The sequence below is a fragment of the Odocoileus virginianus genome, chromosome 18, assembly GCF_023699985.2.
Source record: "Odocoileus virginianus isolate 20LAN1187 ecotype Illinois chromosome 18, Ovbor_1.2, whole genome shotgun sequence".
NCBI lineage: Eukaryota > Metazoa > Chordata > Mammalia > Artiodactyla > Cervidae > Odocoileus > Odocoileus virginianus.
The window spans coordinates 9,708,131-9,721,517 of record NC_069691.1 but is presented as its reverse complement, the minus strand read 5'-3'; the positions used below and the strand labels follow the sequence as shown (position 1 = coordinate 9,721,517).

General features: G+C 39.5%; 2 protein-coding genes across 7 annotated transcripts in view; one reads left to right on the top strand and one right to left on the bottom strand.

The window, feature by feature from the left end:
• The window catches only part of PRUNE2 (prune homolog 2 with BCH domain), a 275,668-nt gene that overhangs the window by 19,259 nt on the left and 243,022 nt on the right, over window positions 1-13,387 (bottom strand). For all 5 annotated transcript variants that reach the window (XM_070480322.1, XM_070480323.1, XM_070480321.1 and 2 more), the window contains 4 exons: window positions 12,775-12,948; window positions 4,572-4,674; window positions 3,788-3,919; window positions 2,642-2,728 (listed from right to left, as the gene is read on the bottom strand). In XM_070480322.1, the coding sequence (XP_070336423.1) occupies window positions 2,642-2,728; window positions 3,788-3,919; window positions 4,572-4,674; window positions 12,775-12,948 (496 nt within the window). The remainder of the gene's footprint in view (window positions 1-2,641; window positions 2,729-3,787; window positions 3,920-4,571; window positions 4,675-12,774; window positions 12,949-13,387) is intronic.
• Window positions 1-13,387, top strand: part of GCNT1 (glucosaminyl (N-acetyl) transferase 1) — a 201,947-nt gene that overhangs the window by 177,106 nt on the left and 11,454 nt on the right. The window contains exon 6 of one of the 2 annotated variants that reach the window (XR_011492759.1): window positions 3,222-13,154. The exons of the other annotated variant lie outside the window; for it this stretch is intronic. The gene's annotated coding sequence lies outside the window, so the exon portion shown is untranslated. The remainder of the gene's footprint in view (window positions 1-3,221; window positions 13,155-13,387) is intronic. 2 annotated transcript variants of the gene reach the window in all.

Here is a 13,387-nt window from a genome sequence, read left to right as displayed (position 1 = left end):
AAGAGGGTTTTATATGATGAAACTGTAGAATATAATGTTTAAGTACTTGAAATATGTGTTCTTTAGAATTAGGTAGACACTGGGTTCAGAGCCGGAGTTTATCATTTCTTGGCTATGTTACCGTAGACCTGGGGTTGGTAAACTATGGCCTGTGGGCCATAACCAACTTGTTACTGGTTATTTACATCTTTGCGCCAAGACTGGTTTTGCATTTTTTTAAATGGTTGAAAAATGATCAAAATAAGACTATTTCATGACATGTAAAACACTTCAGAAAACTGAACTTCGGTGTTCGTAAATCAAGTTTTACTGGAACACAGGGACACTCATTTATTTACATATTATCTATGGCTTTTGTCCTACTATGGCAGAGCTAAGTAGTGGTGACTGAAACTCTATGGCCCATAACACTTAAAATACTTAATATCTGATTCTTTACAGAATGGCTTGCTGGCTCCTGGTTTGAACAATTTATTTGACCTCATTGAACCTTAGGGTTTTTTTCCTACAATACAGAAATAGTAAGCAGTGCCTCCTTCAGAGCATCATCATTAGGATTAAATAAAATAATGCATGTAAATACTCAATAAATGTAAACCATTATTATATATAATTTACCACAACACTACTTGCTATAATTTAATTATTTTTGTCATAATTATTGGGGCTTCCCTTGTGGCTCAGCTGGTAAAGAATCCACCTGTGAAGTGGGAGACCTGGGTTTGATCCCTGGGTTGGGAAGATCCCCAGAGAAGGGAATTATTATTATCTTGAAACTCCCTTCAATAAATGTTGAATTATAATTCTTTTTCATATTCTTGCCATAATAAATATTTACCAAGGAGAAATATATTTATTTTAAAATAGAGCTGAATTATTAAACAAGCATCAGTGACTCAATATCAATTCTAATGTTTGCTTTTTTACTCATTAAAAGTTTGTATAAGTTCTTCATTGTACATTTATTCCTGCTCTCTGTCAAAGCATTTTCTGCTAATCTTAAAATTAGTAGCTTTCTTTTTATATATCTTAAAAGCTTGTGTTATGCTTTAAAGTAATTTAAAGAGCTCTCCTGCTAGAGGAAAAGTAGTCGAATCCTGCTACCCAGTTGTTGGACGTAGCGGATGGGAATACTAAATAAACATAAGTGAACACAGAAAAAAAAAAGAAGATTCTGGACGGCACAGAGTGCTCAATTTCTAATTTTAAAAAAATAGATATGAAACAAACAACAAAGGTTTACTGTATAGCACAGGGAACTATAGTCCATATTTTGTAATAACCTATAATGGAAAATAATTTAAAAAGTAATTGTGTATGTGTATAACTGAATCACCTTGCTGGGCACCTGAAACACAGTAAGCCAACTATGTTTCAATAAAATTATATATATATAGTAATAAAAGAATATAAAAGATTTTAACCTTTAATCTTTTCTCCAGAAGTCAAGTGATCAAAATTTTCTTACAGATTCATTAATAACACTGAGACAGAAAAATTTCAGTTTATATAATTTGTACCCTGATGTTAGGCAAGTTCTAGTTAGCTGATATATAGTTGATTCTCAATATTATATTAGTTTCAGGCTTATAACTTAGTGATTCATTATTTTTATAGACTGTACTCCATTGAAGTTATTATAAAATGGTGTCTATTTTCTCTGTGCTGTACACTGTATCTTTGTAGCTTATTTATTTTTTTACCTAGTAGTTTGTACCTCTTAATCCCATACCCCTATCTTGGCCCTCCCTCTTCTATTTTTTAAAGCTTTCTAGAAAATCTATATTGTCCCTTTCATTTAACTGTCTCAGTTTTACTATGTAAGAGGCATATATTACTTTTCTTTTCATCCCCAAAATGTAAGGTTATATAGCATCTAACACAAAATAGATGATGAACAAATATTTATTGATTTGAAGTGAATTTAAACCAAGAAGCCTCATGGATGATCAAAACAAAGCTCTCAAAATGGCTGCACAGACTCTTAACCCACTTTAGGTGACCTACATGGTATTTGTTCAGAAGAAACAAAACAATTAAGGTCTGCTTTATGTTTCTGTCCTTGATGTGTCTTTACTTTCCAATGTCATGTTACTCCACCTCTTTGATTCTTTACAAAATACCATATTTCTTTAATGTCTGTGAAAGTCGCTGAGTTGTGTCTGACTTGTTGAGACCCCATGGACTATACAGTCCATGGAATTCTCCAGGCCAGAATACTGCAGTGGGTAGCTAGCTGTTCCCTTCTTCAGGGGATCTTCCCAACTCAGGGATTGAACCCAGGTCTCCTGCATTGCAGGTAGATTCTTCACCAACTGAGCTATCAGGGAAGCCCTTATTTCTTTAATAGTACTATCTATTCCCTTTTGTCATATGGCATGGAAACCTCACTGTTTCATTTTCTGTGTTTATAGCAAGCAATATAGCGGTCATGTTTTATAATTATAGGGGAAAAATAATCACTATGAAAATATACTCACTCTTAGAATCTCTTGCTGGGCAGTCCAAAGTATATTTTCAGGAAAGACAGAGGCAAAACATATTATCCTAAATACTCTCTTGGTTTATGAATTTTTGTACAGAGGAACAATGAATTACATACTTTAAAAAACTAGTACTTTTACTGTAATAATGACTATACCTTATAAAAGGTCGTGTAACTGCAAGGATTGTTCTGATGAACCAAGATGGATGAACAATGATGAATGATTTTAAATTCTTCCTCAACCTATTTTGAAAAAGAAAAAAATTACTCATAACCTATCTTGAATGGGAATTAAAGTATGTGTGTATATATATATATGGAGTTCTTATGTAAGTTAGGCAGGTATGCAATGATTAATACAAAGAATGCCTTTGAGATATAATTTGAAACTTGCATAATTCAAACCTCATTTTCCCACAGAAATAAATGTAAAATAGAATTTTATGCACTCCATACTCTTGGAGTGCATAAATCTATAATCGTCATGGCATATTTTTGTTTGACAATGCTATTCATTTTTGTCAGCATTATTTTTAGTATTTTGAAATGAATACCCTGTTCTACTGAGCCTGGGTTTCTTCCTCTGTATAATGAAAGCATGTGGTTATTTGGCCTTCAGATTAACATTTTGGATATCCTGACATATTTTTCAGATTTAGCAATGCTACTGTATGTATGTTTGGATGATTAATGGATTTTAGTTACTATATCAGGGCACTCGCATGTTGCTTTGCAGGGAGCCACATCTGAGAGGAAGCCACACTATAGAAGACATCATCAATTTGTATGCTTATTATGACAGTTTTCCTGTAGATGGCAACAATGTGTTTGGTTCTAATAAAACCAGTATGAATAGAAGTGATGTATCTTGAGGAAGGGGCACACACGGCACCAAATGAGCTGGAATTAACAGTGAATGTTGAAATAAGGGTACATGGGTTGCCTAAGTCACAATAGTCCCAGTTTACAAAAAGGGCAGCAAGGTCACATGATACCAGTGAAGAATCATGGACTTTGATTTATCAGCTCAAATTGCACCTCTATATGGCAATCGCGTAAGTATACTTTAAAATGCTTGTTGCCAAGTTTGAGATTAGTAACATTTAACAAAATCTGGGGAAGATTTGCTTTATTTAAAATTTGAGTGATACTTTGATTAATATTTTAAAATTTATTATCTCAAATCAGCCTTAATTCAATGTTCCTAAATTGTGACTGCATTTTTTGTAAATTAAAAGGTCACTGGAGATGGGAGTTATTGAGGAAGTCAAAATAGTGATTAGCTAATGGAGCCCCACATACCGTCTGTCAATCATCTGGTAACATTTCTTCATCCAGCCTAGCCCTGGCATCTTCCGTCTTGGGGTTGCACCATTCAAGTACACAATCATATAGTCTTCAGCTACCATCAACTCTAAAGTACTTATTACATATCTGATCACAGGAAGGAAGAGAAGTGTTTTCAGATTCCACATGATAGAGTTCATCTTATTTCATCATAATTATATAATATTTAAATGATAGGGTGCATAACACTTAAGACTGGTTGCACATATTACCTCTTCATCTTGAGAAGAATGCCTAAGTTACCTAAGATCACTTCTCTGAGAGTATTACTCATTTATTTGCACAGTTATCTTTCCTTTTTTTTTTTTTTTAATGCAGGTACACTTGAAAAATCTGTGGGTTAGAAACCCAACTTTCAAAAATATCAGCAGTGTTATCATATACTAAAGGGCAAGTCAGATTAAATAAAGGCAGATATAAATGAAGTCAGGTTATTATCAGTTGACTAAGAACATGTTATCAGGGAACCAAAATAACACTTCACCCAAAAAAAATGTTACAGAATTTTAAAATACAGGCCAAACTGTGTTCATTTGTTTTCAGTGCATTCTACTGACAAAACAGCTCCTCTGAAGCTTTTAGTCTCTTGAGCAATTTTCCTTGATACAGATTTTATTGACTTTTAGTCAAAGGCTTAGAATATTCTACATCATCTGTTTCCTTTTATTTAAGATGTTCTATCTGCCATTGCATCCCCACAGACATTAACGCAAACCATTTTATTGTAAGCATCACTCACAGGAAAAGATTTTCCATGACATAGTGGTAGTCCGCCCGACTGCTGTCTGGCAGAAAACAGGCAGCAAACACAATGATGGCATTTAGGCCGTCCCCATAGTATCCTGGGGGACAAACAAAAAGACATTTGTAACCAACTGAAACTCTTAACACGATAATAATTAACCTAAAGGATATATCTGGAAGCCTTGGCAAGTGTATGTATGTGGGTGTATTAGATATATCTTTAAGTGACTATTATAAAGACTATATACTTCCATAAGTATATACACATATAATTATCTTGCAGTGGTTAAGATACAATACATAGTGTGAATACATTTGCATATATAGGGCACCCATGTATTATGGATGATTATATGTATTATACATAGTCGTATAAGTGGGTTATAAATATTCAACTTAAAGGATGGTGAGGCAACACTTTTTTACTTAAGGGCTTCTAATTTATATAATAAAAAAGCCAATCTATCTAACACTCTTTCCTTTAATGACTAAGAGAGAGGTTCTATTTGATCCTTTTTAGTTTGTCCTAGTTGTGGTAAATGCTGTGTTCCTTGAAAACTCATCTTTGAAACATGTGGCAGGTGTTGGTCAAGTCTCCACAAATTTGTCTATAGAATCTCACATGCCTTCCAGCCTTAAAAATGGAAGCAATGCACTGTACTTTTTTTTTAACATCTATTTAAAAATATTTGTGATTGTATCATATAACATCGTTCTAGGCTTTAGAAACATTAGAGATTTCCTCAAAGCTTTGAGTAGGAGGACAGAACACACCCTCAAGCCTGATCAAAATTTGGCATGTTTCATTTTTTCAGAACTCTAAATACCCCTCTGGTGATTACAAGGCAGTAAAATACTGGCTAGATATAGATTTGGATGGGCTTAACTCTCGAAAAGCAGTTTAATGAGATGTTTTCTACAAGGATAGAGAGTATGACTCTGCCACAAAAGAGGTGGGGGAAGAAAGTGATACCAACTAAAAATACATCAAATTATGGGTTTGTGTATATTACTAATTTGAGGCTGCTGCAGATAATGCTACATATCTTAGAAGATGCTACCTATGTAAGTGTATACCTGATGCAACACGTTTGCAAAACAGGACTGCAGTAGCTTCCCTCTGGATTTTTTGCTTTAGTCCCATCTTTTCCAATATGTAGGTATTTTGCCAACTTTTTAAAGAAGGTGGTATGAAGGGAAATGGCATAAGGAGATATATTTTCATCCAAGAAGTGTTTGTTCCACAAACAATTTCATTTAGGAAGATTCATAACTGAACAGAAATCCACAAAGGATAGGGTGGCTTAATGACATTAATCCTAACTCCACTAAAATATGCAATTAAGCTCAGTGCAATGAAGAAGAGAGTTCATTAAAAGAGGAAATAGGCATAATGAATCCATCTTAAATACAAGTACAAAATCATCCTGTTGAGAGACATCAGGAGAGGCTGAGACAAGATGGCAGAGTAGAAGGACGTGAGCTCATCTCCTCTCAATGAAAACACCACAATCACAACTAACTGCTGAACAACCATCAACAAAAAAGACTCAATCCTATCCACCCCCCACCAAAAAGATATTCTATACCCAAAGACAAAGAAGAAGCCACAAGAGACAGTAGAAGGGACTCTTTCAAAATATAATCAAATTTCAGACCTCCTGGGTGTGTGAACTGCATACTAGAAAATAATTATATTGCAGAGGTTCTCGCACAGGAGTAAGAGGAGTGAGCTTCACATCAGACTCCCCAGCTTGGGGGTCTGGTATTGGGAGGAGGAGCCTTCAGAGCATTTGTCTTGGAAGGCCAGTGGCGTTCAGTACAGCAGTTCCATAGTGCCAGGGGACACTGAGATTCCACTCTGGGAGGACACCATGGTTTAATGTGCATTGGGGCCCAGGGCAAAGCACCTACCTACAGGTCTTGGAGGGTCTCCTGGGGAGGCATGGTTGGCAGTAGCTCATTGTGGTAAGGACACCGGTGGTGGACATCCCAGGGAATACCCATGGGAATGAGCTCTCCTGGAGGTCACCATTTTGGCACTGAGACCTGGGCCCAGTCAGCAACCTGCATGCTCAGGCCAACCAACCAACAGAGTGGAAACACAGCCCCTCCCACCAGCAGGTAGTGAGCTAAAAATATACCCCTTAACACGGTCCTGCCCACCAGAGGGACAAAACCCAACTCCACCCACCAGTGGGCAGGCACCAGTCCCTCCCACCAGGGAAGCCTGAATCTGGACCAACCTCACCCACCAGGGGACAGACACCAGGACCAAGAAGAATTGCAATCTTGCATCTGGAAGAATATGGGCTTCCCTGGTGGCTCAGATGGAGGAATGGAGATGACCACAAAGACAGACAAATATGCAGAGAAATATCTTCCAAACAAAGGAACAAGATAAAACACCTGAACAACTAAGTGAAGTGGAGATAGGCAGTCTACCTGAAAAAGAATTCAAAGTAGGAATAGGAAAGATGATCCAAGATCTTGGAAAAAGAATGGAGGTACAGTCAGACAGGATACAAAAAATGTTTGATAAAGACCTAGAAGCTTTAAACAACAAACAGAGATGAACAATAAGTGAAATGAAAAATTCACTAGAAGGAATCAACAGCAGAGGAAATGAGGAGGAACGCATAAGTAAGCTGGAAGACAGAATGGTAGACATCACTGCCATGGAACCTAAGAAAGAAGAATGAAAAGAAACGAGGACAGTAGCCCCCCAGGTTCCTCTGTCCATGGAATTTTCCAACAAGAATACTGGAGTGGGCTGCCATTTATCACACACACCAGCCTTCACATTACCAGGCTTCCCTGGCGGCTCAGATGGTGAAGAATCTGCCCTCAGTGCAGGAGACCCAGGTTTGATCCCTGGTTCAGAAAAAGTCCCTAGAGAAGAGAATGGCTCCCCAATCCAGTATTCTCACCTAGAGAATTCCATGGACAGAGAAGCCTGGCAGGCTATAGTCCATAGGGTTGCAAAGAGTCAGACATGATTGTCTGACAAACGCTTTTCACATTATAGGGGTCCAGAAGGAGAAGAGAGAGAGAGAGGGCCTGAGAAAATATTTGAAGAGAAAATAGCCAAAAATTTCCCTAATATGAAAAAGGAAACACTCAAAGCCCAGGACATGCAGAGAGTCCCATACATGATAAACCCAAGAAGGAACACTCAAAGACACATATTAATCCAATTGACAAAAAGACAAAGAGATAATATTAAAAATCAAAAAGGGAAAAGCAATAAATACAAGGGAATCCCCATAAGGTTATCAGCTGATCTTTCAGCAGAAACTGAAATCTAGAAGGAACTGGCAGGATTATTTACAGTGATAAAAGGCAAAATCTACAATGAAGAATACTCACTCTACCCAGCAAGGCTCTTGTTCAGATTCAACAGAGAAATCAGAAGTTTTATAGACAAGCGAAAGTTGAGAAAATTCACCACCACCAAACCCATGTTACAACAAGTGCTAAAGGAACTTCTCTGGGCAGAAAAGAAAAGGCCAGTACAAGAAACAAGAAAATCACAAATGGAAAAGCTGGCCAGTAAAGGCAAAACATACAGTAAATGAATGATCCACACACAAATAATATAACAAAACCAGCAATTGTAAGGAGAGTACAAATACAGGATATTGGAAATGCATTTGAAATTAAGAGACTAGCAACTTAAACCAATCTTGTGTATGTATATATATATATATATATATATATATATAGAGAGAGAGAGAGAGAGAGAGACTGCTTTATCAAAACCCGGTAGCAACCTCAAACCAAAAATCTACAATAGATTAATGCACAAAAAAGACAAAGTAATCCAAATACAATACTAAAGATAGTAATCTAATCACAAGAGAAAAAAGGGAAGAAAACTTACAAAAATAAATCCAAAGCAATTAACAAGATGGCAATAAAAGCATACATATCAATAATAATTTTAAATGTGAATGAATTAAATGCTCCAACCCAAAGACATAGACTGCTGGCTGAATGAATACAAAAGCAAAACATGTATAAATACTGTCTACAACAGACCTACTTCAGCTCGAGGACACATACAGACTGAAAGTTAGGGGATGGAAAAAGGTATTCTATGCAAATGAAAATCAGAAGAAAACTGGAGCAGCACACTCACAGACAAAACAGACTGTTATGAGAGAAAGAAGGACAATACATAATGATCAAGGGATCAGTTCAAGAAGAAGATGTAACAGTTGTAAATATATACACACCAAATGCATGAGCAACTCAATATATAAGGCAAATGCTAACAGCCATAAAAGGAGAAATTGACATGTACACCTGCTATATTTAAGACAGACAACCAACGAAGACCTACTGTCTGGCACAGGGAACTCTACTCAATATTCCATAATAACCAATATGGGAAAAGAATCTGAAAAAGAATATATATAACTGAATCACTTTGCTATACACCTGAAATTAACACAACATTGTAAATCAACTATACTCTAATAAAAATTAAAAAACTTTAAATGTAGATGTCAGGCTGCAGAGTGGCAGGATAATTTCGAGATCATGACCACTCAGTTTGTTTGATTTCTTTTTCTATTTCTAGAGAATTTCTAAGAATGTCTTTTTTTTTTTTTTTTAAGGAAAGACTGAGGTTTATAAACCACTTCAGAAGTCATCTTAAATGGCAGTTCATCTCTTTGTGTCACTGATGTCTGTCCTTGGAATGTTGTAGTATTGCGTTTGCTTGAGTTTATTTAGCCAAAGGAATACTGAATGGTCAACTTACTATGTCCTGATCAGTGACTAAGTTGGGAATGGCTCTTTCCATAGTAATCACTGAAATTGACAAATGATGGACTTTGCATTTGTGGGCAGAAGATTTGTAGGAAGAGAAGAGGAGGCAAAAGAAAGAGAAGGCAATGAGGAGATGTAGTGTGTAAGGAAGGAAAGAGAAAAAGAAAGATTTTGTCATGAAAGTTTTCCTTCTAAATCAAGAGCCATGCCATCACTGTCAGGCTTTGGAGCTATTCCAGACAGCGACTTCTGGCCAAGTGCAGTAACATGAATGAATAGGACCGTTTGAATTTTTTCTTTGCCAATGCCTCCAAGGAGGTCAGCTAACCCAGTTTCTATGCTAAATATGCAGCTTACTCAAGTGAAGTTCCCTGTCAGCGAGTGCAGAGTTCAAGTGAAGTTTGGCTTTTTAGACCATGTATTTTATCAGATTCTCTTCTCAATAACAGTGAGGTGAATTCAGAGTGTATGTGCTGAGGTGTGTGAGCTATCCCACGGTGGTGTCTCCTGGGACCCTCGGAAGCAACGATACAAACCTTACCTGAGGCAGGACAGAGAGGCATGAAAGGGACGGAACACAAGTTTGCTGGCCAGCAAATGGAATGGAGAGAGAAGGAAAATGCCACAGGCGCAACCAAAACATACACACACACACACCAGCCTGCAACTCTTCTCCTCAGCCTTTCCAGGGTCATTTGTCCAGCAACACTGCAGAGGGTTACCTGAGTCTCCTATAATGAAATGAGAAGTAAAAACACAAGACAGGAGACTCCTCGTTACAACGCGTTGGCATGACTGCCCCTGGCTATTTAATTGTGTTCCCTGTTTCAGGTTCCAAAATGCCAGTTCTAGCATCAAAGCGACCCCACACTGTGGGCTAATCCAAACCACCCAGACGTCTCCTTGCTTTTCTGTATAAGCAGATGGCAGGAATGTTACTCGTGGGCTTGCAGGAGGTGACACTGGCTTTGAGATCACCCTTTTCTTACTGAGGAAGTAACCACAGCCCAAGAGAGTCGAGCGATGACCAAGGTCACAGTGTGAGTGGTGGTCAAGGTGGGTCTTGAACTGTTCTTCTACACTGTGCACAGAGATTCTGGCCACAGCTCATATGAGGTCACCAAAGCTGAAGGCTGAGTTATTTGTTCAAATACTGCTCTCATACACAGATGTTCCCAACTGGTGCAGACACTTGCAGGGCCTGGCTTTGCAGCAGACCGCAGCAGTGCTTTTAATCACTCCCAGCTAGCTTTCCAGAGCGCTGGACAGCTGGCACTTTCTTAGTGGCCTGAGTGAGAAAACGTCCTCAGAGCAAAGTGCCAGACACCAAAATGACATCTCTGTTCACTCTGGGTGCTGCTTTTTAAATGCTCATCAGAAGCCAGGGTCACAAACTCAATGGACTGAGAACTAGGGAGTGTCATCGTTAAGGTCTGAGAAAGTGATATGAGTTTCCAAGACAGCCAAGCTTTGGCAAATTCAGAAGTAATGTGTGAACTGTCTTTACCTACAGAGCAAAAGGCTGGTCATGGTGGAGGAAGAGGTGGCATCGCGCTCATGACCTGCTGGGTGCAGCCAGAGGCACGTCATGCAGGCCGGCGCCTGGAGAGGGCCGAGGCAGAGCCAGGCAGAGAGGGGAGGCGGCCTGCTCTCTCCAGCAAACCAGACGGTCACGCAGACAAATAAGGAGCTCACAACATGGAACGGAGAGGAGCCAGTGCCAGTGGGAGCGGGTGGCAGGGAGGAAGCACAGCAAACCAGGTTATCCCTGAGCCAGCAGGGGTTTTTGCAAAGAACATGATGGGCAGAAGCAGTCGCTTTTTTGGACTCCAGTGTACTGATGATAATCACTCTATCCTGATTCAGGCAATAGAACCATGGGCTCCATCCACCCAGCTTCACTGTGGTTGAGAGAATACGCAGGCCAGTCTGCTGAACTAATGAGAACTTGGCCTTATAAAATCACAGGAGCCATGAGCCTGCCTTCTTTACAACAAAGGGACTACTAATTTATGACCTGAATGGTAAAAATGCACAGGGAAGGTCACTGGGCGCCTTCGATTTACTTTGACAGACTTTTCTACATTTCTTGCACTTTTTAGAATGTACACAGGCTAGTTTATAGTAGCCTTTGTTTTCTTTTTTTTCTAAAAAAGCAAACAAATCAAAAATACCTGACGGGTGGTGTAAAGGATCTTCTGGGGAAATCTAGATGATTTTGGATTGTGGTTTTCATTAGAAGAAAACGGGATTGACTCTATGGCCAGCTGCCTGTCATTTTCAGCAAGATTAAGCCTGTTCTCATTCCAAAGGCCTGTGGGAAAGGTCTTTCTTAGAGGAGCTCTCCCTGGGCCATGTTACCATTTCAGCTCAAATAGTGAAAAAGAAAGGTCCGGGCCAGGAGCACCCATAGGCGTATCCCTTCTCTGGCATGGGTGGGAGCCCTGGGTGGTCTTGATACTTACATGGAGGGAGCAATGCATGGGGCAGAAAGTGCAAAATCTGTGGTGAAGGGGACTTGGAAGGAAAAAGCAAAACATCCTTCTGCTTGATAGGAAACCAAAGCTCGAGGTTTAATGCAGTGCCAAGACACTTCTTCCCCTGTCCTTGTTAAGGAAGACAGAACAATTGCCTTGTCAGCTTGCACTTTTCCTAGAACAGCGGAGTGGTTAGGGAGGTGCCTTAGGGCTGCAGGGGAGTTGTGCATGCAGCAGCAAAAAAATTTAAAAAAGCTCAAAAAGCCACTTATATTTTCTGAAGTTGACAATCTTCAGTGTATCATTTGTGCTCATGTTATTTATTTTTTTGTGAGTCCAAAATTCAGGCTCCTGTAGTTCCAAGACAGCAGTGAAAATACAAAACAGAGCTTTTTATCTCCCTTGTCCCTCATGAAGCAGGTGGAGATGGTGGCTAGAGCGAGCTACTGTCAGGCACAGAGGTAATGGAATTTATAGAAAAGCAAACTTTAAGTGGGGGTGGGGTGGGGAAGGGACCAGGCTGAGTCTCAAAAAGATTTCCTAAAGCTTCTGAAGAGGATTCAAAAGATTGTTCTGGAATTAAAAGCACCTCTTATTGCAGGCCATGTCAAAAACAGACTTGAAAACAATTCAGTTAAAACCCTACAAGCAATCCATAGGAATTCCATACAGACGCTATTGAATTAGACAACTGTGGCTTTCAGGAAGTTTGCACAGAAGATGACAGCTATCATATGTGGTGTGAAAGGCATCTTTCACGTTGGAAAGTTACTTTTGTATAGTAGGCTTTCCAGTGTTCACTGAATTGCATATGAATAATACACGCAGTTCTACAGTGCCCTGAATGTTGACTGTCTAATAGCATTAACATTAATAGGGATGTCATGCTGCAGAGAGCCCTAGTTTTGTTTTATAATTTGGGCTCCCGGCTTCCCGATCCACTACCTCCGTGAGAAATGACTCTCCTATAGGGCTCGATGACCTTCATGTCAATCCGCTGCTCCTGTTCTCCGATCACTACGGTCCTCCACAGCCGGTTGTCCTCCCGCTCCTCTTCCGCCGTATATTCTGGAATAGACTCCGACTCTTGGCCAGAATCTTTGTTGCCTGTGGAATCCTCTGTAAATGAAGCACAGAGCAAGGATGAATGGGCAGGACCTCTACAGGTGAGGCAGTCCAACAACTAGCTATCTCCTGGCAGACTCAACCTGATGAACTTGTTCTGTGCAGCTCCGAGGCTCCCAGGGAGCTTGACACCATCGGGACTTCATCAAGGACCCTCAGTGAGGTCTTCCTGATTGACAGACTGAATGACCAATCCATTGGTAAGGCTAAGCTGAGGGTGGGGCTAGGAGAAGGGCGGGAGCTATCTTGTGTCTGTAGTGGTCCAAGATGGGGATAGACTGGGTGCTAACTCCTCTCTTGATCATACAGGTTGTGGCCTGCGGTCTTTCTGATGGTGTGAAAAGCTATTACTCATCAGGCCTTATTTTCCTTGGGCCACATTTATTGGTATAACCTGAGTGCCCAGAGTGTTCTGGGGCCGCTCAGCTCAGTA